The sequence below is a fragment of the Dipodomys spectabilis genome, unplaced genomic scaffold, assembly GCF_019054845.1.
Source record: "Dipodomys spectabilis isolate Male_0828 unplaced genomic scaffold, ASM1905484v1 ptg000145l, whole genome shotgun sequence".
NCBI lineage: Eukaryota > Metazoa > Chordata > Mammalia > Rodentia > Heteromyidae > Dipodomys > Dipodomys spectabilis.
Window position 1 is genome coordinate 21,972,288 of NW_024870822.1, and position 27,786 is coordinate 22,000,073.

General features: G+C 35.6%; 1 protein-coding gene across 2 annotated transcripts in view; it reads right to left on the reverse strand.

The window, feature by feature from the left end:
• Usp47 (ubiquitin specific peptidase 47) overlaps positions 1-27,786 on the reverse strand; it is a 96,317-nt gene that overhangs the window by 46,327 nt on the left and 22,204 nt on the right. For both annotated transcript variants that reach the window (XM_042691718.1, XM_042691719.1), the window contains 7 exons: positions 22,614-22,817; positions 18,015-18,128; positions 15,831-15,969; positions 14,994-15,090; positions 12,120-12,265; positions 11,310-11,389; positions 7,680-7,829 (listed from right to left, as the gene is read on the reverse strand). In XM_042691718.1, coding sequence (XP_042547652.1) covers positions 7,680-7,829; positions 11,310-11,389; positions 12,120-12,265; positions 14,994-15,090; positions 15,831-15,969; positions 18,015-18,128; positions 22,614-22,817 — 930 coding nt within the window. The remainder of the gene's footprint in view (positions 1-7,679; positions 7,830-11,309; positions 11,390-12,119; positions 12,266-14,993; positions 15,091-15,830; positions 15,970-18,014; positions 18,129-22,613; positions 22,818-27,786) is intronic.

Here is a 27,786-nt window from a genome sequence, read left to right on the forward strand (position 1 = left end):
AACTGGTACATCTCCATATTCTTTCAAGCACATTTGATCAAGTACCTTGTTGGATTTACGCCTAACCATTTTTCTTTCAGATTTCCTTTTAGAGGTTTTTAATTATGAACTTAACTAGTTTAATCAATAGTTACAAAGGGCTATTCAAATTGTGCAACTTGTATTCACTGAGTTACAGTTTGTGCTTTTCAGGGAATGAGTTCATTTTATGAGAGGTAACAAATTTATGTGTGCAGTCATTCATGATATTCCTTGATATATGTGTATATGCATGTGTGGTAGAGAGAGAGAGAGAGAGAGAGAGTATGTGTGTGTGTGTGTTCTGGGGCTTGAACTCAGTACCTGGGTGCTGTCCCTGAGCTTTTTTGCTTAAATATAGCATTCTACCACTTGAGCCATGGACTTTTTGGTCGTTAACTGGAGATAAGACTCTCATGGATATTCCTGCCCTGGCTGGCTCTGAACCAAGATCCTCAGAACTCAGTCTCCCAAGCAGCTAGAATTACAGGCGTTTTTTCATGTGTAAGATCTGTGATTTTTTTTTTCAATCCTGGCACTGGAAAAACTTGTTTGTTCGGTTTTTGTTTTTCCTGTTAGTCTTGCTATATAGGTTTCAAAACGGGCTGGGAATGTGGCTCAAGTGGTAGAGTACTAGCCTTGAACAAAGGAAGCTCAGGGACAGTGCCTAGGCCCCAAGATCAAGCCTCAGGACTGACACACACAGAACAAAAAAAAAATTTTTAAGTTGCGTTTTTTTAAAAAAAGCAGTTCTATTTCTACTGTGTTCCCAGTTTAAATTTAACTGATTTCTGCTCCTTTTGAAAAATTATAGCATATCTTCCACTATTTTGGGCTTCTTTTCCTTCTTTTTTCAGGTGAGATAGATTATTGACTTGAAACTCTCCCTTTCTAAAATGCCATTCTATGTTCTAAGTTTTCATTCCAAACAAATTTGGCACAATTTTATTTACATTTAATTCAAAGTATTTATTAAATTTCCCTTGGCTTTTGCTTTAATACAAGGTGATAAAAGTGTATTGTTAATTTTCCAAGAGTTTGGTGATTTTCCTGTATTCATTCTGTTACCAATGTCTATACAGGTTTCCATGGTGGCTGGAAATCATATACTAGGATTTCCTCTTAAATTTGCTGAGGTTTGTTTTGTGGCCCAAGAATAGCTTGTCGATATTTCATGGACACTTGAATGTATACTCTGCTCTTATTGGAGTATTTTGTAAATGTCAACTAGATTCTGTTGGATGTTGGTACTGATAAATTCTATAACCTTTCTATTTTAAAAAATTATTCTACCTGTCAATTGGTGAAGAGTGTATTCAAGATTTCAACTATAGCCATAAATTTCGCTTTTTATTTCTGACAAATTTTCCTCCACATACTTGCAGCTGTTATTTTGTACATAAATATTTCATATTGTTGTCCTGATAAATCCATCTTTTTATATAATTCTGTTTCTAGTAAAAAAAAAAATTATCCCCTTAAGTCGTTTTTCTTTCAGTAGGATTTTTTTTTTTTTGGGGGGGGGGTGCTAGTTCTAGGGCTTGAACTCAGGTCCTGAGTAATGTCTCTCAGCATCTTTGTGCTCAAGGCTAGTGCTCTACCACTTGAGCCACAGCACTACTTCTGGATTTTTCTTGGTAGTTTATTGGAGATAAGAATCCATTTATCTTTACAATAAAAAATATAATAATAATAAGAATCTCAAGGACTTCCCTGCCCAGGCTGGCTTCGGACTGTGACCCTCAGATCTCAGCCTCCTCCTCTGGCGCCTGATTAAGAAATGATTTATTTTGTGTGTGGTACTCAGGTTTGAACTCAGAGCCTTGTTAACTCAGCTTGCTTCTTGGCTGGTACTCTATCATTTGAACTATACCTCTAGCCTGGTTTTCTGCTGGTTGTTTTAGAGATGAACCTTTCTGCCCAGGCTTGCTTCAAACCTTAATCTTCTGAATCTCTATCTCCTGAGTGGCTAGGTTTACAGGTGTAAGTCATACCGGTGAGACAAGACTTTGCTATTACAGCTCAATGTGGCCTCCAACTTGTGATCCTCTTGCTTCTGCTGCCTGAGTGCTGGGATTACAGGTATGCATTACCATACCTGGCTCTATTTCTGCATAATATATCACTATTCATCCTTTTCAACCAGCTTATGCTAACATACATGAAGTGTTTTGTAGACAGCTCATTACTGATTTGTGTTTTTTAAGCTTTTAAGTTGGTTTATTTGGAAGTTGGTTTATTTAGAAGTAAGTCTTCTATATTACTTTTTAAATTTTTTTTCTGGTTATCATTTGTTTTCCTGTGTTTCCTCTTACAGGTTACTAAATCAAAATTCTATTTTGATTTATACTTTTTTAAAAAAGTAGTTCTCTTTTTCAGTAGTTGTTTTACTCTTGTACAGCCTACTGGTATTATTGTTTTAAAGTATAGAAACCTCTCTCCCATAACTGTCTTAAATTTATTTCTTCAGCATACATTGAGAATCATCTGAAACAGTATTATAATTTTGGTTCAACCATCAAACATAATTTAGGACAGATAAAAACTTATCTTATATATTCAGCATTTCTTACCTTGATCTTCCTTTCTGATATCCCAAGATGCTTTCCCCTAAAAATTTCCATTCTGTTTTGAAAGGACAGTTTTGCTAGTGACAAACTCTTAGTTCTCTTTAACTTAGTGCCCAATTTTCCTCATGCCTAAAGAACATTTTCCACTGGATAAAGGGATTCTGGTTAATAAGTTCTTTCCTTTTAACACTTGAAAAGGTATATTACATCCTTCTAAATCTAACAGTTTCTGATGAGGAATCTCATAAGAAATAGGAGTGCCAATGACTAATGCTTCTCATTCTAGCTACTCAGAAGGCCAAGACAAGAAGTTCAAAGCCAGCCTGGGTAGAAAAGTCCAAAACTATGCCTCCAGTTAACTGGCAAAATGTTGGATTGGAGGTGTGATCTAAGTGCTACAGCCACATCCAGGAGCAGACAAAGCCAAGGAAGAGCAAGAAGCTCTGAGTTCAAGCCATCCACACACAAAGAAATAAACTTAAGAGCTACTTTTTAAACTTGAAAACTCTGGTTCTAATTGAAATATAATAAACTAGTTACTGAGAAGGCTGAGATCTGAGGAACATATTCAAAGGCCAGCTTATTTCCAGTCAACCACCAAAAGACAGAAAGGGAGCTGTAACTCAAATGGTAGAACAAAATATCCCAGAGTCAGCACCCAGGCCTTGCATTCAAGCCTTAGGACTGACAGAGAGCAAAACAAAACAAAAAGTTGTATTTCTATTTATATGTATTATTAGAATATACTTAGATCTTCTTATAATTATGGATATTAAAATGTGCTTAAAAATAAGCAGGTTCAAGTTTACTCTGATTAAACAATCCAGAAAGATTCATTTTATTTAGTCAGTTCTATTTCTGATCAAAGAAGGTTCTAATAATCTAGTAAATTAAAAAAAAATAATACATTAATTCTCCATTTTACTAATTTTTCAGGATTAATAAAACATCTAGACAACAGGAAGTCAAAATACTGTAGTGTCCTCAATAACCCAGAAACATGTTAATTTAATAAAATAAAGATAGTCCATAAATTATTTCATGTAGAGCCTCAACAATGTGTTCCTCAAACCCTAATGTCAAAGAGAAGAAGAAGGGGCTGGGAAGGTAGCTCAGCGGTAGAGTGCTTGCCTTGCAAGCATGAGACCCTGGGTTCGATTCCTCAGCACCACATAAACAGAAAAAGCCAGAAGTGGCGCTGTTGCTCAAGTGGTAGAGCGTTAGCCTTGAGCTGAAGAGCTGAGGGACAGTGCCCAGGCCCAGAGTTCAGGCCATGGCCAGCCAAAAAAAAAAAAAAAAAGAGAAGAAGAATATGGCAGTGAAGCAACAGGGAATTACCCTAGCTCTTTCTCATCAGAGATTTAGGGTCCTAACACACACTTCACCATAAAAGATCAAAGAGAAAATCACAAGAACAAAGAAGAACACACACAATGATGGAAAACTGAGAAGTGCCTTCCCCTAACCCCATCCCATACCTGCAGTGAGACTAAGCTGCAAGTGCAGCCCCAAGGCTGAACTGGGACCAAAACCAGCGCCTTAATGTCCCTTGACAGATATTCTACAATGTTTGTGTGTGTGTATTCATATATGTACACACACACACACACACACATACATATGTAAGCTAAGTTAAAGACATTTAAACACATTTTACTACTACTGAAACCTCTGGAGCATTTAAAACATGACTGTGATCTTCTGAGAGAGTATTATAGTAACATGGTTTCCTAAATTTACTTAATATTCCTCAAGAAGATCTATTACATCTTGTTAGAAAGTAGTGTTGAGAAAAATTCAATTTGAAAGATGTACACTAGTGGAAGAGCCCTTAAATATTACTACCTTCTTGGGAAGCTAAAATGAAAATAAGCAATGTCAGTTTTAATAATTATAACTAACCCAGTTGATAAAACATTCTATATTTCTGATTAAAGTTTATAAAAAATACTATTTTTATCAGAATTTCATACATGCCTGTAATTAACAGGTTAATCTATCAATGTATCAATAATATTATGGCTCACTAGACAGAATATATAATATATAGTCATCAATATATTCATATGTGTATATTATATGTATGTATGTATCAAGTAAAACAAAAGCACCAGATATCACGATAAAGGTTGGAAAATGAGATAAAATTTTAGTCTGATTAAAATTAAGACCAAATTTTAAAAAGCAATTTTATAATGCTTCTTTTTAAGAAGATTTTTACAATCCATATTTATACCAAATTCTTTTTAAAACTAAAATTAACAAAATGCACAATGGAAACCAGGATTTGTATGTGAGAAAGGTTTTGAATTCAGAAAATTGTGGGAAGTCACTACTTACCTCTGAAGTTATTACTGAAAATAGCATCCTTCTTACGTTCGTTTTGTTTTTTTGGTCAGTTGTAGGGTTTGACTCTAGCTCAAGGCAAGTGTTCTACCACTTGAGCCACAATACCACTTCCGGGTTTCCTGAGTGGTTTATTGGAGATAAGAGTCCAACGGACTTTCCTGCCCAGGCTGGCTTTGAACCGTGATTCTCAGATCTCAGCCTCCTGTGTAGCTAGGATTACTGGCATGAGCCATCGACTCCTGGCCTTCTTAGTTTTTACCTGCTGTATTTTCCCATAAGAAATTCCAGAACATAAGGAAGTTTTAAGTTCCCATCTACAAGCCCTGATAGTACATACTGTTATAAACCTATTCACATGCTACTTTATACTTCCAACTCCCACAGCTTCCCTAGTTGCCTGTATAACAATGGAGAATACTACCTTTGGAGAATTTAATTCTCCAAAAGTATCCACTAAATTAGTCCATTGTTCTGTTTATAACATGTTGGAGAAAATGACAGCAAATCGGCAGGTAAATAATGATATGAAGAATAATCTGGGTACTATATTAAGATCCCAATATAATAGTTTGACTGAAACCAGCCTCTTCAACATTCAATTAACATACACAAAATGAAATTAAGTAAAAACATCTTTCATTAAAAATACTGTAGTAGACTGGGCAATAAATTAAATTACAGGCTCACATCTGTAATTCTAGCTGGTCAGGAGGCTGAGATCTGAGGATTACGCTTCAAAGCAAGCCTACTTCTAATCAACTCACAAAATATCTCACTGAAGTTGCTGCTCAGCCCTGGGTGAAAAAGCAGAGTACAAGGTCTTGAGGTCAAGTCCCAGTACCAGTATCAAAACAAAACAAATCAAAATTCTCTCTCATTACTTTACTTATATAACTGTAACCCCTCTGTACACATCATCTTTACAATAAAATAAAATATTTTTTTAATCCTCTTTCATAGACAAGGTAGAAAAGTCAGTCACTTTATAATTTGAGGATACCCACGTTTTCCCTAGTATATTTTGCTAGAGAAACATCAATGCTTAAAAAGTCATTAAGAAACAAATGTCAGCTAATTATAGGCTAATTCCTATCATCTTAGCTACTCAGGAAGTTGAGTGCTGAAGGTCAAGGTTTAAAGGCAGCCCCAGTGAAGAAACTCCAAATAACCAACAAAAAGTTAGAAGTAGAGGTGTGACCCAAGTGGCAGAGGATCAAGTAGAGTTCTAATTATGAGCAAAAAAGCTAAGTGAGACTACTGCCTTGAGTTCAAGCTCCAGTACTGACACAAAAAGAAAGGCAAATGTTAATTTTTTTCAGTGTGTCATTTCTCCCTCACACTTCTAAAATTAAGCAAAATAGCATTTGAAAAATAAGTAAAACAAAGTAGTGAAAAATAAAATTAGATTCCCAAACCAAGAACAATTGACTATACCCAGAATGGCAGTTCACAAAGGGCACTAATAAATATTAATATATTTTTTCAAATATATTCAGAAAGTAGACTGAAAAATTATGGTGGAAACAAGATCTGATGTCACAATAACTAAGAAAGGCCTTTTAAATTCCCAACAATTGATTCTAAATTCCTTAGTGTTTTATTATTTCCTGACAGCCATAAAGAACAGGAGAAAAAAGCTGAAGGAACTAATTATTCTCTAGGGCAAAAGATTAAATTATACTAGTAGCACTATTTTAGAAGAAAAATAGTATAGCTTTAAGATAACTAATTTTAGCTAAGAGCCACCATAACTTAAGTATAAATATGACCCAAAATAACAACATGATGAAATTCTATTTTTTAAAGATGCTTTATTTAGCTCTGAAAGTTTCCCCTGGCATGTAATAAATTCAAATAAATGTTTCTAACACTAGTCAAATACCTCCAATTAGATACTCAATATGGGAATAATTAAAGTAATAATAGTTTTGAGTTTTCAAATTGTTCTTGAGAAATTTATTTTTGTTTTGTTTTGAGACAAGTGTTGCCATGTAGTCCAAGCTGGCCTAAAACTCAGTCCTCTGGCCTCAGCTTTGAGGGTACAGGGATTATAGGTGTGCATCACCATACCAAGCATCAACATATTTTAAAGTTAAATACTTAGAATAGGTATGCTTCTCTAAAAAAAACAAAAACAAAAACAAAAAACACAAAAAATGTCTGTCATTTAAAAAATAACAGGGATTATTTACTAAGAAAGCAATATTCAAGCTGGGTGCCAATGGTTTACATCTGTAATCCTAGTTACACAGGAGGCTGAGAATACAGTTTGAAGCCAGCCTGAGTAAGATTCATCTCCAATTAATATCTCTCTCTCTCTCTCTCTCACTCTCTCTCTCTCTCTCTCTCTCTCTCTCTCTCTCTCTCTCTCTCTCTCTCTCTCTCTCTCAGAGCTTGAAGTGGAGCTGTGAAGTGCTAGCCCGGTACACAAAAGTTTAGGGACAGTGCCCAAGCACATGTGCATATGTGCACATACATGTACACATATGTTTACATTTATAGAACAGACTGCTTACAGGTAAAATCATCTAATGACTTATCAGAAAGAATAAAATACTAAGCCATGAGGCAGTCCGTTTGTATTCAGTTTCCTGCTTTTGTTAACTATTAGGGCTCACTGAGGTGTCAAAAATCTCCTGGATCCTGCTAGCATAAATTCAGGAATGACTAACAACCCAAGATCTAGAATGATACTATCACATAAGTTAAGGCTATGCAAACAGTGAACTTAAATGTACACACCACACTAGCAAATGCTTGACTGGACCCGTAAGGTCGGATGACCAATGGTATATCAAGATAGGTATCGATTCTCCAGCCCTCATATCCACATTCCAGACATCTCACATAGTCCTTTAGCTTGCCTTGATACAGCTCATTTATGAGATCAGCCTAAAAATAAGAACATCTGTTATAATTTTGTTTTTCATAAAGTAATTTTTAAGATATGCATAAATGTAATTCATATTGAAATATCCTAGAACCTGATAAAAAGTCTATAAGATGAACAATAATGTAATGATCAATGTGCAAAGTTTATCTATTTTAACACTCTATATCACAATAGCACCCAACTATTAAAATTGGGCTTTATTTTGTTTTGTTTTTTAATTTGGGCTAGTATCAGAGCTTGAACAATCCTTGAGCTTTTTATTCAGGTTTTTCCTTCACAGTTGGCTCTCTATTCCTTCAGCCATGTCTCTAATGTAGTATTTTTTGTTTTTATTTTATTTTATTTTCATTTATTTATTTTTGCCAGTCCTGGGGCTTGAACTCAGAGCATGGGCACTGCCCCTGAGCTTTTTTTTTTTTCCCCCTGTTTAAGGTTAGTGCTCTAGCACTTGAGCCATAGCACCATTTCTGGCTTTTTCTGTTTATGTGGTACTGAGGAATCAAACCCAGGGCCTCATGCATGCTAGGCAAGCACTCTACCACTAAACCACATTCCCAACCCCTACTCCAGTATTTTTTGCTGGTTACTTGAATATAGAATCCTCTAAACTTTTCTGTCCAGGTTAGCTTTGAACTTCAATTCTCAGATCTCAACTTCCTGAATAGCTAGGATAACAGGTATGAGCCACTGATGAAATCACTTTTGATGAAATCTGTTACCAATTTACTATATACTGAAGTCTCATAATCTCTTTCCATTAACATGAGAAACACAATTATCTATGACAATTATACAGCTAAAAAAATTTTTACAGCTTTTACATACCTATCACTACTCTTAACATATTCTAAGTTATAAAATCTTATCTTCTAGCCCAAAATACAAATAAAACTTTTAAACTTGCAGTAATATATAAAACACAACTGAAAGAAGAAATATGTGGTAATTTCTTTTAAAGTGCAGAAATTCAAAACATGTCTTAAAATTCATCTCTCCCAGGGCTCACATCAGTAACCCTAGCTACTCAGGAGGCTGAGATCTGAGGATCAAGGTTCAAAGTCAGCCCAGGCAGAAAAGACCATGAGACTTATCCCCAATTAACCAGCAGAAAATCAGAAGTAGTGCTGTGGCTCAACATGGTAGAGTGCTAGCCTTGAGTGAAAAATGCCCAGAGACATCACCCAGGCCCTGAGTTCAAGCCCCACAACCAAAAATAACAACAAAAATTCATCTCTCTCAAAATACCCTCACCTAAAGAAAGACACTGCTTATTTGTTCCCAAACAAGCCAATGGGGGCTGCTAGCTTCCAAGTCCATATGAATAGGAATCTCCATATGAATTGCTTGCCTAAAGATTTCTGTACCAAAATTTTGGAATTCAGTAGGAATATCCCAGCTGATCTTATTAAAGTGCTGAATAACAGAAAGGGATTTAAGTAAGTAGAAAGGGTAGGTTCAGACTGCTGAAGAAAAGGTCCTTATTATCATCTATATAAACTTACTGAAACAAAGTCCTTCCTATAGGACTAAGTAGAAAACTGAATCACTAAATGAGAATCCATTAAAACTATTTTCATGATTTTGGAAGTAAGATTAAGACAGAGGGAAAGGAAACCACATTTTACTCTCATAAATATGCATTTTTTTAAAATGCATAGGTTCAGTACCTACCCAAGGACAATAAGACCTACTGAAATTATTTTGGGAAAGCAGAAAGGAGGTGACGGAGTGATTGAGAAGGTAAGATTGACTCGAATATTTGAGTAGAAAAGTAGCAATGAAACCTCCATATAATATAAACTAATAAAAAGATACACAGAAACTGTAAGTCTTCAAATTGGATCCATGGTTGCTGTCTATTCTAATAACTTTTTTTTTTTTTTTTGGTTGGTCATGGGGCTTGAATTCTGGGCCTGGGTGCTGTCCCTTAGCTCTTTAGCTCAAGGCTAGCACTCTACCACTTGAGCTACAGCGCCACTTCCAGTTTTCAGGTGATTTACTGGAGGTAAGAGTCTCACCGAGTTTCTTGCCTGGGCTGGCTTTGCACTGCAATCCTCAGAGCTCAGCTTCCTGAGTAGCTAGGATTATAGGCATGAGCCACCAGAGCCTGGCTCTAATATGCATTATTCTTTATTGAAATTTTCCTTATTCACCTGCCCCAGTCATGTGAGATTATGTGTTTTCAACTTATTTCAAACTAGCTGTTTTTAAATGTTTAATACCAAACCGCTATCAGAAGACGACTTAGTACATCCATTACAAGTTCAATAAAACAATACCATATTCTTATTTATGTGATGGTCTCATATCTTTCCATGCTACCCAATTGTTGAAAATGCTGGTGTAAACTCACTAAACTCATTTTATAACCCATGCATACAGTGCAACCTACTGTTTGAAAAATTCTGGTCCAAACCATTGCAATAGTTATAATCAGAAAGCAGGTCTTCCAAGTTATCATATATACTCTCCTTTTAGTCTTGTGATATCAATTACTATACCCATATAAAACCTCTTCAACACTGAGCCCCATCATCAGCCTTAGTCCTTAATCAAATATTTCTAATGCTTCTCTTATTCCTACCTCTACTGGATAAAAATAGGAGCAGATTAATTAAAGTCATAAATGTCAAATGTATATGACTACTTGTCATTGTTCTAAATGAAGGTATTATTTTTTGAGCATATAAATGTATGCTTCAGCTTATGATATAATTTACTTTGTAAATATCTGAAAATATTGTTTAAAAGTCATCCCTCCAAAATCACATATACATACACAGAAATAATAATTACATGATCTTTTAAACCAAGAAGACTTGGCTCATACAGGCCAACTTCCTTATTTTAAAGGTGAGGAAACTGAAGTATAGGGTGGTTTAATAAAGATGTTTAGGACTCAGTTAATAGCTTAATAGTAATTTCAATTACCCATTCCATACTTTAACTGCAAAATTAATGTCCAAGTTTTTAACTATTCTAATATTCTTAAAACTATTTTAAAGTAATGAATAATTTATGTGAGAAAAGTGTCTTTTCTATCAAAGAAGTTTGTTTCCTTTCTGTTAACCTTGTGAGAATTGTTTTTCTGAATGAGTTGGCCCTTGTTAATTACATTCTAGTTACATTCCTTTTCTGCTGCACTTTAATTAAGGCAGCCTGTCACAAGCTCCTGAAGTTTTAGTTACATCTTGTTAACTAGGCCACATCCTTTTGCAGATTGTGAACCTGTGAGCTCAACCAATCTGAGCAGAGGCAGAGCCTCCTGGGTTAGGGATAAAAAGGGAGTAAACCTGTTTGTTCTGTGTTCGCTTGCCAGAGTTTTGGCTTATGGTGTGGCACCTTCTGCAGAAGTAAACTTTCCCTTGCTGAGTTCCTTTCAAGTTGGTGTCGTTATTCTTATGTGACATCCTAAAAGCCCGAGCTATTTCTAACATTTATTAGAAAACAGTCCCTTCAATTTGAGAGACAGGAATTACCTGCTCTGTTTGCTTCCATTTCTGTTCCAAAGCATCAAACATGACTCGGCACAGTTCTTGTACATCATGCTGTTGCCAAGCTGAAAAACAGGAACACAGAAAGGTCTATAGTAAATAATGGTATTTTTTTAAGAACACAAAAATACATATTAGCCATAAAAAGACAACTACAAAAAAAAATAAAGAGATCTCAGTATTTATGTGAAAAGAGCACAAGCTTTCTTTTCCTCCTATTATTGCAGTACTGAGTTTTGAATTTGGGGACCATGCTTGCTAGGCAGGCACTCTATGACTTGAGTCATGCCCCAGCCAGAGTATAAGCTTTGGGGGCTATAGATAAAGTTTAGCCAAACTTACTTTTACAAGAAAATTTCAATTGATCAAAAATTTATAGCTTAGAGCAGAATACTTAAAATTAAGTTAATTAATATCCCAGTACAAACCCAGGTGTGGAGGTCCATTCCTGTAAACCTAACTACTCAGGAAGCTGAGATCTACGGATATTGGTTTGCAACCAGCCTGGGCAGAAAAGTCTGTGAGACTCATCTCCTATTAACCACCGAAAAGCTGTAAGTGGAGCAAGCTGTGGCTCAAGTGGTAGAATACTAGTTCTGAGTAAAAATAGACAAGGGAAAACTGAAGGCCTCAGTTCAAGCCCTAGTATCAGTTCCAATTGTTTTTTTTAAATCCCAATAGAAAGCAATGAGGTTAGCAATAAAGATAATATTATGTAAAATGTGTTTGTATAACATTAATCTTCCAGAATGCCTCTGAATATTAGAAATACTTATCATTATTAGAGAATTATACCCTCACTACTATCCCATCCAAAGCTCCTTGTAACATCCGTGGTTTCAATTGCTCTCTTTTTGCTGGTTTGTAACAAAACAAAAAGCCTTTGAAGTTGGTATGGAATACTAGTCACTGGATCTTCTTCAGATTCTTCAAATTCCCACCTATTAAAACAAAATATTTAAAAATTATTTATAAAATAATTTGATTCATTAAAGCATTAATATCAAAATCATTATAATCTAAGATCTTAATTCTGTAAACATAAAGTCTGCATATTAGCTGAAGCTAATAATTTCTAATGAAAATCTAAAAAAACTTTAGACTTTAAAAGAGAAAGTTTGAGGGTATCAGTTTTGAATGGGCAAACCTTACTTAAAAGTAATCATAGATGGGCTGGGAAGGTGGCTCAGTAGTAGAGTGCTTGCCTTGCATGCATGAGGCCCTGGGTTCGATTCCTCACACCACATAAGCAGAAAAAGCTGGAAGTGGGGCTGTAGCTCAAGTGGTAGAGCGCTAGCTTTGAGCTGAGGGACACTGAGGGACAGTGCCCAGGCCCAGAATTCAGGCCCCATGACTCAAAAAAAACCAAAAAACAAAAAAAAGTAATCATAGAACTTGATCAAAATTGAAATCTGAATTATTAACTCACAAAAAAAATACTGGACAATATTAAAGGAAACTGAGGTATTCCAACCATCAAAGCTCTGTGGGAAAACTATTAGACAACATCAGTTTTTAATGTATAAAATTTTAGGGAACAAATTACAAGTGGGAAACAAAAAAACAGATTGAACTGATTAAGATATAAATCTTCTTTGGATTGATTTGAACAAATTATTTTTTAAATTATGTGGCAATCAATCAGAAGAATCTTAACACTGAGTTGTGATGACACAGTTGAGACTGTGAGATTGTGCATTCTAAACTGTGGATTGCTCTAGATGGGTTGGGATTTAAAGAGGTTTCATTATACTGTTTGCCTACTCTTTTAGTCTTTGAAATTTTCCATCACAAAACATTTTAAAAAGAGAATACTGTAGGCAATCTAAGTAGTATTTTCTCTCTCTTGAATTTATGCAGGTTAGCACTAGCTACAGAGGCTGTCTCAAAAACAAGTAAAGTCTCAACTGAAGAACTTAAGATCTTATGGCAGAAATAATAAAACAAAATTAGTTAATGCGCCCAAGAAAGTTCTTAATGTAATTCTATATCCAATAAAATAAAATATAAAAAATATAATTCTTGGCCAGGCGCCAGTGGCTCATGCCTGTAATCCTAGCTACTCAGGAGGCTGAGATCTGAGGATGGTGGTTCAAAGCCATCCCGGGACCGTGAGACTCCTATCTCCAATAAACCACCAGAAAACCGGAAGTGGCGCTGTAGCTCAAGTGGTAGAGCGCTCGCCTTGAGCTGAAGAGCTGAGGGACAGCGCCCAAGCCCAGAGTTCAAGCCCCACAACTGACCAAAAAAAAAAAAAATTAAAGAAAATACATACACACATACACACACACACACACACACACACACACACACAATTCTCATGGTATTCTATGTCTTAACAATAAGGATGCTGTTACTTCACATTTTCTCACTTTTAAAGAACTTTTATTAACTTACATTAACTTTGTAGTGAGATTTCATTACCATTCATCTAGAATGTGTTCCAATCAATCTTATCCCCTCTATCAAACATTTTCAACTTTTAGCTTCAAAGAAAGGCTTGAGTACTAGTTTTTCTCTGCTTAAAATGTTTTAGCTTAAAATGTTTTAGTTTAGTACAGCTCTCCTTTGAAGTGCTCAATATTTTTCTTGTTTTAGGACCTGAAAGTCATAAATGTGATCCCACTCCCTTTTTCACACACTGCATATCCTTCTGCCTTTTTCTTCTCAAGGCTTCTACTCTGTCATTATATTTCTTTAATCCTCCTTCTACTATACTATATTCAGTCTCCAGCTCTCTTCTGAGAGGAGTTTGCTGGTGAAGGGAACTTACCATACCACAAAACTGAACTGCCACCTGTCTCTTATTCCTGTTAGAAATAGTTTAAAAGGTTGTAAATCTTGCCATATCTGCTATTATACTAGTCACCTAGTTGGAAAGTTTAGTGCCATATTTAATTCTTCCCTTCCCCTTGTACTATGTTAAAGCTTTCCTTAAACAGAGTATTAAAAACCTACAGAAATGGAAAAGTATCCAAGGGAAGTATACAAGGGAAGAAAACAAATCAAACCCTTTCCTGGGGACAGGAAACAGCATATAATTCATACAAAAAAAAAGTAAGAATTTACTGATAGAAGATTTATATAGCACATACTATTGCTGTTTGGCTTTTTCAAGTGCTCTTTCTTCTCAACGTAGCTCAAGCTTATCTACACTGCATGATTACCAAGTTTACTTTCCTCATTAAATCTCTTCTCTGAGTATCACTAATCTCTCTTTTAACTCAAATGGCATCTAACTACCCTTAATGTTCTTTAAATTTTTCATATATTTACATATTGCTATTGTGAAAAAAATTTGTAAATTATTTGAGAATAAGACCTTATTTCTAAATTCCGCTCTAACCACTGCCTAGGCATATAAACAGTTCTAAGTAATAAATGTTTACTGACTGAAAGACATGTCAACTTTTACAAGATACATTTACCCCTATGTAAATTTCATGTGTTTCATCCTTTTCTTGTCTATGCCCTTCTGATTCTCTCTCCAAACATTTTTTCATATGCCAAGTTTTCATGAGATCCATATTTATACAATATTCAAGAAACTTTGTTATAAAGTAAAAAATATCCCAACCTTTACAAGTACAAGAAATTAATTTCTAATTAAAGATAATTTTTCCATTAATAAACTAATTTTACTTACAGAACATTTTAAAAAATACTCACTTATATAATGCATTCCTAAATTCAGGAGTCATAAAAAGTGTTTGCAAAAGGCTATTCAAATAACAAGTCATTGCCTGGTTTACTAATCCCACATAACCTTTAAAAAGAAAAATACACATTTAAATTAGCACTTAGATATATAAGTAACGGGAGAAATATAATATATTATAAAGACTCAAAGATTAATAAGACCACAGCTAGAAAATATTTCTAGAAAATATTTCCTTGATTTTGCAGAGTGCAGTCTTCTTAGGTTAGGTTTGTGTGGTATTTAAAGCGAATATAACGTTTACACTTTTCCATTTTAATCCACAACTTTCAGATGAGAGAAGGTTGTTTATATGTCAACTAGACCTACTGTATTAAACATATTACTTTTAAATTTTATTTAAATGTGATACTGTAGCTCTGGACATATAAACAAAGTATCTGGCTTTTTTAGAGAAACAAAGTTTACACAGTACACATATTGAAGAAGGGATCCCCACTTCCCTCCTGAGTATTGATCAACCCAGGGGCATACTATGCTAGTTAGTAGCAACTGAGATACATTCCCAGTCATCTTTCTACTGAAATGATTTATTATAATATGAAATATATCAAAATGCTTATAATTTAAAGAAAAGTAGCCAAACCTATATATAAATGAAACCTTAATAGAAACAAAGCTACCTAAGTGATTTTTAAAAATTAACAGATTTTAAAGTGACATGACTCATAATCTTGCTCTGGATTTCAGTTTTCTTACCCAGAAAATGAGGTAATGAGACTTGAAATCCGAAGATTATTCTGGTTTAATATTCCAAGACTTTATGAAAACAAAATAATAAATCTTACCAGTTTCTGATTTGTTCAAAATTGATGAATAGGAGTAGCTTTGGCTGACATAATCACTGCTGGAGCCCACAGAACCTTCTCTTGGAAGTGGACCTACAAACCTGTCATGAACACTGTCATCCACATTACTGGAGTCCTCCTAAAATGCAGCACAACCAATATTTACTAAATAACAAATGTGCTGAGCCAGTGGAAAAATACTAAAATTCTAATACAATGAAAAGACATGTGCCATTATAATTATTGCTACTACTAATACATGCCCTTACCACTTCCCATAGCAGGTTTGAAAGATGCAAGATACAGAATATTTTAGAAAGGAGCCTGTAAAACCTTCCAAAATCCTTACTTTTTCCATTTTGTAATGTTCTCTTACAAATGTTCTGTTTGCAGAAAAGCAGATGTGTGGTCCTAACATCAAAAGAACCACTGTAAACTCCTTTGCAACAGAGTTTACCACTCAGTTTTACATAATCATCAGCAGTGGAGTAGACCTGGCTAACAGGAGATACTCAGTATCAATAATAGATAATATAGTTTCCCATGGTTTCCAACAAGAAATTTCAAGGTAATTTGTAATTTCAAGGGACTGAGGGACATAAAAAGAGCACGAACAATTAAGAGCTAAAGAATAATTACCTATTGCACTGACTTATAGAATTATGAGCTCTTTCTACAAATAATAAAATTTTTTAAAGATTACTAAGAATTTTTAATATTAATCTCTAAATTGTAAATCCAATGTTCTTTAAATGGCTAATTTAGATTTCAATGTCATTTAATCAAAATCTTCTTGTCATATAAAACAACGACTTTAAGGAAGATCAGAGGGCATATTCAGGTACTGCTACAGAATAGATACATTATGTAATTACTGTCGAATGATATATTTTTATTCATGATACACTCAATGTAAAGCATCAAATAGGAAAAATTTTCCTAACAGAAAAAAAAATCAATAAACTCTCAGCCTTAGTTTCCACAGTCTATAAAACAAGGAGATAAATTAGACCTAGTTTTCTTAATCTCTTTTAAACTACATCTTCTATAATATATTCTAATCCTTTATTAAGAACAGATTTACTTCCCGTAGTTTTTAATTTAAGGATAAAATGTATTTCGGGCTTTTAAGATTTTTTTTGTTTTTCATTTTTGGTCAGTCATGGGGTTTGAAATCAGGGCCTGTGCCTGCTCAGTTTCCTTGCTCTGCTCGGCTTGTGCTCTACTACTTAAGCCACACTTCCAGCCTGATTTCATGCTAGTTCTTTTGGAGATGGAATCTCATGGGGTTTTCTGCTGGGCTAGCTTCAAATTGCAATCTTAGTTCTTAGCCCGATACACCAGCACCTGACATTGTAGGTTTATAATTTTTACATATTTGGTTTTCTTTGGTCGGTCGTGGGGCTTGAACTCTGGGCCTGGGTGTTGTCCATCAGCTCTTCAGCTCAAGGCTAGCACTCTACAGATTGAGTCTCACGGACTTTTCTGCCCAGGCTGGCTTTGAACCGTGATCCTCAGATCTCAGCCTCCACAGTAGCCAGGATTACAGGCATGAGCCACCAGCACCCAGCTACATAGTTTTTTAAACTTATGTCTACCCCTAAAAAGTCAGAACTGTCTTGAGAACTGCCCTTCACACCTGGAGTTACTGACTGGACAATCTATAAAGGCCACTAGACTAGACAAGAAAGTCTATTAAAATAAATGTGAATTTGAGTAAGCACTAAAAGAGAAAGAAAGCATTCAATTTATATCTAGTCATTGTGCAAAATGGCAATTGGGTCCGGTGATCTGGGAGTATTATTTTGGCCTTCCCAAGCATAAAAAAAAAAAAAGACAATAGATTATACAATCAAGTAAATGCACTGGCAAAAGCACTGAAACACAGTTGTTTAAATGTATGATGTTCAAATATACCTTAGCCCTAACCCCATCTCTAGTATAGCAATGGCCTTCAAGATACCAGCCCATGTTAATTAACCTCAATATGGGTAACAAATAATAGACTATGATGTCCATGTTCAATATATTAATATTATCATATACACTTAGAGCAAACTGACACATTAAAAAATCATAAAATAATTACAAAACATGTATCTCCTGTTTCCTTTAGAAATTTGCATTCCCAAGTAGGTGGCAGTGCACAAAAATTATGAACAGAAGGCTTTCTAAATAGCTCACCAGTAGTATTTGAGGTTGTTCACCATCTTTATCTGTCAAATGCAGATAGTTCTTCTTTCCTGGCTCAAAATTAGCGTCCAGGAGAGACTTGTCACTGGTATGATCCAGTGGTACCTACAAGGCATAAAAATGATAGCTCAGGTTAGAAAAAACATTAATTGTAATAATGAAAAATAATACATGAATGAATTCACATTTACCTTTATACAAAATTTTTCAGGAATGATTTTGATAAGTTTCTTCTCATCCAGTTTTAGAATTAACTTATCTACTTAAAAACTATGATGGGTTGGGCACCAGTGGCTCATGTCCTCTATAATCCTAACTACTCAGGAGGCTAAGATCTGAGAATCAGGGTTCAAAGCCAGCCTGGACAGGAAAGTCCATGAGACTCTAATCTCCAATTAACTACTCAGAAAAAGCCAGAAGTGGCACTGTGGCTCAAGTGGTAGAGTGCTAGTCTTGAGTCAAAGAAGCTCAGAGACAGCACCCAAGCCCTTAATTCAAATCTGTGGACTATCAAAAAACAAAACTACAAAAAACACTACTCACATTTCCCTACATGAAGAGAGAAGATAAAAGTTCACACAATATTAAGCTCTATACACAAAGCTCTGTATTTATGTTTCCATATTCTCTAAAATGTATGCAATACTGATGAATTTTAATAAGAGACAATTTAACACACTAAAAACTATAAACTGTTTTGTTATATGAATATAGTGAGAATTCCAAGATAAATAACACACTTAATATCACAATCAAAATAATTATGTAGCATAACTAAAATACAACCTTCAGGATAATCTCTTAAAGAAATACCTGCACTAGTGAATAATACCTATTTTAAGTCAACTACCAGGACACAAAGGAAAATAAAAAGTCACAAGAGCAAATGTTTAGGTTTCTTAAAGGCAAAAGATAAATAAGATGGGAAGACACATGACAGCTCAGAACTACTCTTGTGTGGTGTTGTTTGTTGTTCTTTTGTGTGTGCCAAGCCTGGGGCTTGAACTCATGACTGGGCACTGTCCCTGAGCTTTTGTGCTCAATACTAAGTGCTCTACCAGTTGAGCCACAGCTCCATTTTTGTCTTTATTGGTGGTTAACTGGGGATAAGAGTCTCACGGACTTTCTTGCCCCAGGTTGGCTTTGAATCATGATCCTCCAATCTCAGCCTTCAGAGAAGTTAGGATTATAGGTGTGAACCACAAGGGTCTGGTTTGAACTCAGGGCCTGGGCACTGGCCCTGAGAGCTTTGTCTCTCAAGGCTAATGCTCTATGACTTTGAATCACAAGGCCACTTCTGGTTTTCTGGTGGTTAACTGAAGATAAGTCTCACAGGTGTTCGTGACCAGGCTGGCTTTGAATCATGATCCTTAGATCTCAGCTTCCTGAGTAGCTAGGATTATAGGCTGGAGCCACTGGTACCCGGCCAGAACTATTCTTTGAAGTACAAAAGAAGAGAAAACTCTGTACCAAGAGTATTCAAAGTTTGAGATTAAATATTAGCTATCGTCATTTGCTCAGTTGGACTACCAATTTTTTTTTTCTTTTGGTCGGTCATAGGGCCTAAACTCTGGGTCAGGACGCTGTCCCTCAGCTCTTCAGCTCAAGGCTAGCACCTGACCATTTGAGCCACAGTGCCACAGCTTTTTCTGCTTATGTGGTACTGAGAAATCAAACCCAGGGCCTTATGCATGCAAGGCAAGCACTCTACCAATGAGCTACCTTCCCAGCCCACGACTATCAATTTTATTGATTAATTTCAGAGTGTATAGCTAACTACTTTAAGACATTAGTTCTATACTTTTAAAAACGCAGAAGAAAAAGAAAAGCAAAATAACCTGATTTTAAAGGCAAATCACTCACACCAAACATTTTTCATTTTTCTGTAGAACTAATTAAAACTATGCCTTCCAAATACACACAGAGTTTCACTTGCTGTTAGAACATTTTCATGGAAAATGCAGTACAGCAATGGCATAGGATAGAAAGGGAAGATATAAGCAAAAACATTGTGATGGAATAATATTGACATTTGTGTTAAAAAAAAAATTACTCGGGCTTGGAATGTGGCTTAGTGGTAGAGTGTTTGCCTAGCATGTATGAAGCCCTAGGTTCAACTCCCCAGTGCCACAAACACAGAAAAGGCCAGAAGTGGTACTGTGGCTCAAGTGGTAGAGTGCTCACCTTGAGTAAAAGAAGCTCAGGGACAGCGCCCAGGCTCTGAATTCAAGCCCCAGGACTAGAAAAAAAATTACTCTAAGATCAAGGAATTAAGATTACAAAGATCTGGACTGGGGATGTAGTTCTGTGGTAGAGTACTTGCAAGGCTCTGGGTTTGTTCCCAGCAGCAAAAAGAAGGGAGGGAGGGAAAAAAAGAATAAAGAGCAGATCACTAATTTTGCCTTAAATACTAACCAAGAGAATGAGATTTTTAACTAAAAAATAAACAGATTGAAGATCTCTGAATTAGAAGGCAACATGAGTACTATATTTAAACTGATCAATGCCTGTCCTATCATCTAGATGCCTGAATATGATAAATCAGCATTCACATAGAAGTTAACAAAAATTCTTGAAAATTAAAGATAAAAGAAAACAATCACCAAATATTTGAGGAAATTCTGTAATGGAAGAAATAAATGCAAAAGAGGATAATTAATCAAAGAAGCACAAGATTGAATTTAAAAATATACCCTCTAAAATACCTGAAAAGGGCTCACGTTGTAATTCCAGCTACTTGGGAGACAGAGATCTGGAGGATTATAGTTCAACACCAGTACAGGCACAAACTAAGTAACGTTCAATCTTAAACAATAAATCAGGTATGGTGCAGTCAACCTAGTTATGCCGGGTAAAATAGGTAAGAGAACTGCTGTTTAAAGCTGGCCAGGCAAAAAGCCCCTGAAACTTTACATAAAAAATAATTAAAGTGGGGCTGGGAAGGTGGCTCAGGGTAGAGTGCTTGCCTTGCTGCATGAGGCCCTGGGTTCGATTCCTCAGCACTACATAAGCAGAAAGAGCTATAAGTGGCACCGTGGCTCAAGTGGTAGGGTGCTAGCCTCGAGCTGAAGAGCTGAGAGACAGTGCCTAGGCCCAGAGTTCAAGCCCCACAAATGCCAAAAATAAATAAATAATAATAATAATTAAAGCAAAAAAGGGCTGGAAATATGATGCAAGTGGTAGGTAGAGTACCTGCCTAGCAAGCCCCGAGGCCAAGTTTAAACCTCAGAATTGAAAGGGGGAAAAAAAAAAACAACACCTGAGAACACTGAAGCCATTAAAAAATATTTTTGAGCTTGAAAGCTAAAGGCAAAATCTGTATGTTTATATACAGAAAATATGAAAAAAGAAAAAGTTACCACAAGGCACCAGTGGCTCATGCCTGTAATCCTAGCTACTGAGGAGGCTGAGTTCTGAAGCCAACCTGGGCAGGAAAATCCAAAAGCTTCTTATCTCCAATAAACTACAAAAACTGCCAGAACTGGAGCTGTGGCTGAGGCAGAGTGCTATCGTCAAGCAAAAGAAACTCGGGAACCACAGCCAGACCCTGAATGCAAGCCCAAGGATCAGTACCCAAAAAAAGGCCCTTTGATGAAGATGGGTGCAGATGGGTAAGTGGGATGGCAAGAGAATGATAATGGTAGTGACTGATCATAAATAACGTAACATAAATAACACAAATAGACATGTTAAACTGAAACCTCCTTGTATAAGTATTTGAATAAGGAGGTTGAATATTGTTGAAATAGATATTCTTAACTACAAAAATAAGGAAACTTGTTGAGGATACTATTTTTTGAGAGAGATTGGGTAATAAATGGAGTGAAAGTGATTGGAATACAGTGTAAATGTGTGGAGATATAACAATATAAGCCAATGAAAACATTTCCAAAGGAAAAAAAAAAACAACTCATAAAATATATGTTTTTGTTTTCTTGTACTAGTCCTAGGGTTTGAAATCTAAGACCAGGGCGCTGTCCCTGAGTTTTTCCCTCAAGGCTAATGATCTACCAGTTGAGCCATACTTCTACTTCTGGCTTTTTGGTGCTTAATCGGAGATCAGAGTCTTAGACTTTCATGCCTGGGCTGGCTTAGAACTGTGATTGTCACCTCAATCTTACAGATGTGAGCCAGCAAATTTAGCTCAGCAAAATTACATGGCTTTATACATTTTATACATTTCTTTCACTGAATAACATCAAGTGAATATCATGAGTAACTGATGATATGACAAAGTGTAACCTTTAGGAAAACAAATGTTTGTTTCCATATCAGTACTGGTGTTTGAGCTCAGGGCCTTGCACTTTCAGCTCATCTCTTTTGTCACATGTGCCATACATCCACTTCTAGCTTTTTGCTGGTAACTGGAGACCAGAGTCTCACAGATTTTTCTCCCCGTGCTGAATAGAGGCAAAGGTTAAAAAAAAGGATCTAATTACTGAGTTGTACACATGCTCTTACTGAAACAGCTATACTTTTGCTTATAAGATACTATATTACAATTCTAGGCTTTAATACATTATTATTAGTAATAATAACATCAACAATAACTAACAGCTTCCATGAAGATGCATTAAGTCTTAGGTTTACCGTATCAGCAGTGTTGATTCCATTTCCCCATGCCAAATCAAAGGTTCCATTTATGTAGCCTACTTTGTTGGCCACATCTTCAAAGAGCTTTCTGACTGGAGTAGATGCTGGTAAATTTAAAGTGATCCGTTCATTCACTGTCTTTGAGTTCGTAGTATCTTGTATTATACATAAGACTCTAGGTTCTTCAGCAGCATTTTCTATCTGAAATTTTAAAAACATTATTTTTGATATTGCTTATCTTTAAAGAAACTATAACTAGTTATAACATTTATGATTAAATATAAAATAATCTACAAAATATTATTTTCTCTGTGCTACTAGTACTACTGTTTTTATTATGTCTGAAACAATCTGATAAATGTGTGAAACATATAAGCACTAAATATGCTCATTTTGGAAAACATTTTAGACTCAATGGTCACTTTTGTGGTTATCTAATTTTGATCTATAAGGTTGTAAAGCAACAATCAACAAGCCAAGAAGAGTTTAAGTTAAACATCACAAAATGCATCTTTAAAAATGTGTCATTAGCATTCAAGCAAAATCAAATTAAGCTGTTCTGGGTTTCATAGATACTAGAAAACTGCACAGAAATTCATTGAGGATTATCTAAACACGCAAAAAGGTCTCCTAATCTTTATGCTTTTGCAACCATAACTAAGGTATTAAAAATAAATAGTAAAAACCACTTCATTCAGCCAGACACCAGTGGCTCATGCCTGTAATCCTAGCTATTCAGGAAGCTGAGATCTGAGGATCACGGTTCAAAGTCAGCCCGGGCAAGAAACTCCATGAGACTCTTATCTCCAATGAACCACTCAGAAAACCAGAAGTAAGGCTGCGGCTCAAGTGGTAGAAGGCTCACCTTGAACAGAAGAGCTTAGGAGCAATGCCTAGGCCCAGAGTTCAAGCCCCATGACCAACAAAAACAACCAACCAAAAAAAACCCCACTTCATTTATTAACATGTTGGGAGCTGACAAGCACATCCAAACAGATCAGCCAGGAGAGAAAACAAAAACAGCTTTTCAACTACCATTCTGGAAAATGATCACAAATTTTCCTTCTTTAAATCAGCAGTATCAAGACAATTTGTTGTTGGTAGTGGTTTTGTTTAGTTGTTTTATTTTTTTCAAAAAAAAAAAAAAGGAAACTGTTCCAAAGATGATATGCCTTTTCTTAACCTCTTAAAAAAATAACTTCAACTTTCTACAGGAATAGAGGTCACAGACTCATCAGATACCTGAAGGGAAAGAATTTCTTTCCCACCTATTTTTCCAGTAATGGCCAATCAATGAACAGCACCATCATCCACCTAGAGGCTAAAACCAAAGAGCTGAGCTCAGCATCTCTCAGTTTCTTCCTTCTTCAAGTGATCCTATCACCAAATCCTGTCAACTCTATTTACATTCCCTTTTTTTTTTGGGGGGGGGGGGGGGAGGTCCGGTCGTGGGGCCTGAACTCTGGGCCTAGGCACTGTCCCTCAGCTCTTCAGCTCAAGGCTAGCTCTCTACCACTTGAGCCACAGCGCCACTTTCGGCTTTTTTTCTTTTTGCTTGTGTGGTGCTGGGTAATCGAACCCAGGGCCTCATGCATGCAAGGCAAGTGCTCTACCACTAAGCCACCTTCCCAGCCCCACATCTCTTTAGATAATCAGAATATCTTAGATAAAATTATAGCAATATGCTCCTGAAAACTGTTCTTTAAATCTTACATTCCATTACAGAACTGTCTTTCTGGGTTTGGAGGCATGGCTCATGTTGGTAGAGCACCTGCCAACAGCACAAAGTGTCAGATACCCAGTTCCCATTCTGGTCTATTTGGACAAAAAACAAAACAAAACAAAACAAAAGACCTGTCTCAAATATACAAATTTAACAATGTCAATCTCTTGTTGTCCCTGAAAATTGGGTCCATCAATCATTTGACTGAATGACTTCTGACCATCCTGAGAATAGGCTATTCAGAAACATGACCTGCATATACCAGTGCTCTCCGTTTTCCTTCTTCCTTGGTGCTTGGAATTGAACCCAAGGTCTTACATATGCTAGCCAGTCACAACATCACTGAGTGTAGCCCAATTCTGTGAATGTATTTCCCTCTTTTTATAAAAAAAAAATCTCTAATTTTTGGTTGAATCTATATTTTCCATGTTAAGTAAGAATTATTATCATTAACTAGTACTGAAAACAGGACAGACATGCAGGTTTTTTTTTACTTGATGAATATAATTAGAATTTGTTACAGTAATATATGGTTTGGGATTTGCAAGATCATGCAAATTAAGGTTGATCCAATTAATTTAGAACAGAAATAAGTTGGTATGTTAAAACAAATTGACTACCACTACATTTAAGACAAATCAAATATTGAATTATGGAAACAACTCACAGGAGAAATATTTTTCTGCAAAATAAAAAACTAAATAAGAAAGAGTTAAGGTATTTGGGGAATGGTACTGAACCCCAGGGCCTCATACTTGCTACAGTCTTCTACCATTAAGCCCTAGCCTTTTTTGCTCTCATTTATTTTTCAAAGAATTTCTCTTTCTTTTTTTTTTTTTTTTTTTTGCTTGGGTCAAGCCTGGAGAGGAATGCCTTCCACATAGACGGGATTACAGGCTTGAGCCACCACGATTTTAGACATCAATGTACTACTGAAATAATGGGTTTGTGTCTTCCAGCTGAAAATGAGTGAGGGATATTTATGATAATTCCTCATACCTGAACTATAATTATTAAGTATTTCTAGGCATATGCAAAGTATACAGAATCTGGAGCTAATTTATTACTGACAGTTGTATATATAAAAATTATGTCTTTTAATATTAAAAAATAGTGAACAACTCAAAATAGTTTAAACTACCAAAGATATACTTTCATAGTTTCAATGTATACTTTAGAAGCAGTTACATCTGACTGATTCAAGTTTCTTGGTATAAAATAGTGCAATAGTCCCATTTTAAATCTTAAGGAAGGTTGGAGTTAATGGTTCATCAAAGAAAACCTTTCTAAGAACTGAAAATCAAAATGTTATATTTTAATATACCTAATAGTGGTGATATGTCAACATCACATCTCTGGTTCTTCCCCTAAATATGTGGGAGTACAATATAAAAACTTATGATTCCTCTCCTTCCATCTGAACATATTGAGAAATTTCTCCCTAATAGTTTGCCATATGAAGATCAAATGCTATAGTAAATGAACACAAAAGGTAATTTCAGGTGTACCTTTTACTGTTGTATTGACAACAGCTTTCTTTTCTGTAAACATAATTACACTTAGTTTTCAAACAAATGAACAAAAAACAGTAAAGTATAAAAACATGGAAATCTCCGTAATCTCATAAAACAAGTGATAACTATTAGCCTGGTGGAACAGTGCATGCCTGGGATCCTAGCAACTGGAGAGACAGGAGCATTGTGAATTCAAGTCCAGCCCTGGCAAAGTTGTGAGACGCTCTCAACATCAAGATCAAAATACAAATAATAGGGCCATACTCTACCACTAAAGTGGTAGAGTTCTTACCTAGCATGCACATGACCTTGTGTTCAATCCTCATTGTTCCAATAAGAGAAGAGAAAAAGAAAGACACAAGGTGGGATGGAAGGCAAGGAGGGGAGGAAGCAGATGAGAAGAAGACAAGAGAAAAAAGAAGGCATCCAGACAGGCACAGACAGACACATAATAAATATTTTGTTGTATACCTTTCCAAATACTTTTCCTACATAAAGAACACACAGAGATACATGCAAGCTTCTTAGACACAAACAATGGATTAGAAATATAGATGTTGTTTGTAACTTCTTTCTTTGTTTAAAAATGTCATGCAATTTTTTTTCCCTGGTACTCTACCATTTTTACAACTGTACAGTATCATTTAATACATGGATTAGTAACAATTTACTTAGTTCTACTTTACTACTTTAGGCTAGACTTCATTCTGTAGAAAAAGAATTTTCAAGACTTAAAAAAACTAAAATAGTAACTCTGTAATGAATGAAACTTTGTACCTAGCCAGGCACAGTAGTGACTAGCAATAATCCCAACTACTTAGAAGGTGGAGGCGGAGTACAAGGCCAGCTTAATCAATCAATGAGGCTTTATCTCAAAAATATAAACCAAAAGGCTAACAGGAGAAGGGTATATGGCTCAAATGGCAGAGTAGAGTGCTTGCTTTGTTAAGTATGGCAAATTGAAATCCAGGCTCAACCTCCCATTCTACAAAGGAAAGAAATATAGAGGAAAAATAACTTAGTACTCATTCTATTTTCTAAAAATTTCTACATGTAGGATTTGTAAGTCAATCATATCCTACTCAAAAATTTAGAGATCAGGGCTGGGAAGGTAGCTCAGCGGTAGAGTGCATGCCTTGCAAGCATGAGGCCCTGGGTTCGATTCCTCAGCACCACATAATCAGAAAAAGCCAGAAGTGGCGCTGTGGCTCCAGTGGTAGAGCACTAGCCTTGAGCTGAAGAGCTGAGGGACAGTGCCCAGACCCAGGGTTCAGGCCCCATGACCGGCAAAAAAAAAAAAAAAATTTAGAGATCAATCACATTTTACTTCTGAATTCAGTTCTAGTCTAATTTAAACATAAACAAAATATTTTCCTTTAAAGGTGTACACTAGCAACTTGTAATCCATTACATTCTATTTAAAATTCTGGTCCATTCATTTCATCTATAATTTAATCTAATATGTGGCTATCAACCATAGATTTCATCAAACTATTGTCAACACTAAACAATGAGGTCAATTTTCTACTTCCTCACCTCCATTATAAGAACAAACAGAAAAACTCTTTTTTTTCTATTTTAAGATAAATAAGATATATCAGTAATTTTATAATCGCTTTTCAAGAGGGGGAAAAAACTCTATAGCATGAGTTAAACATGCAATTTTCTGAAACACTTAAGTGTAAAAAGGCATTTCCTAGAATTTGGGAAATAGGGAGGCTACCTAATCTCTTTTAAATTCTATTCCACATGGATCCTATTAATGTGAAATAAAAAACAAAACCAGTATCATCATGAATTACAACGAGCTAAATATTCTTTGCTGTTTTTTTTTTCCCCTCTTCCTAGCCTAGTGTGATTGAGTACCAACAGAATATTAGAGAAGTGATAGAATATAATTTAAAGCCTGGCCTTAAGAAACCCACAGCCTCAG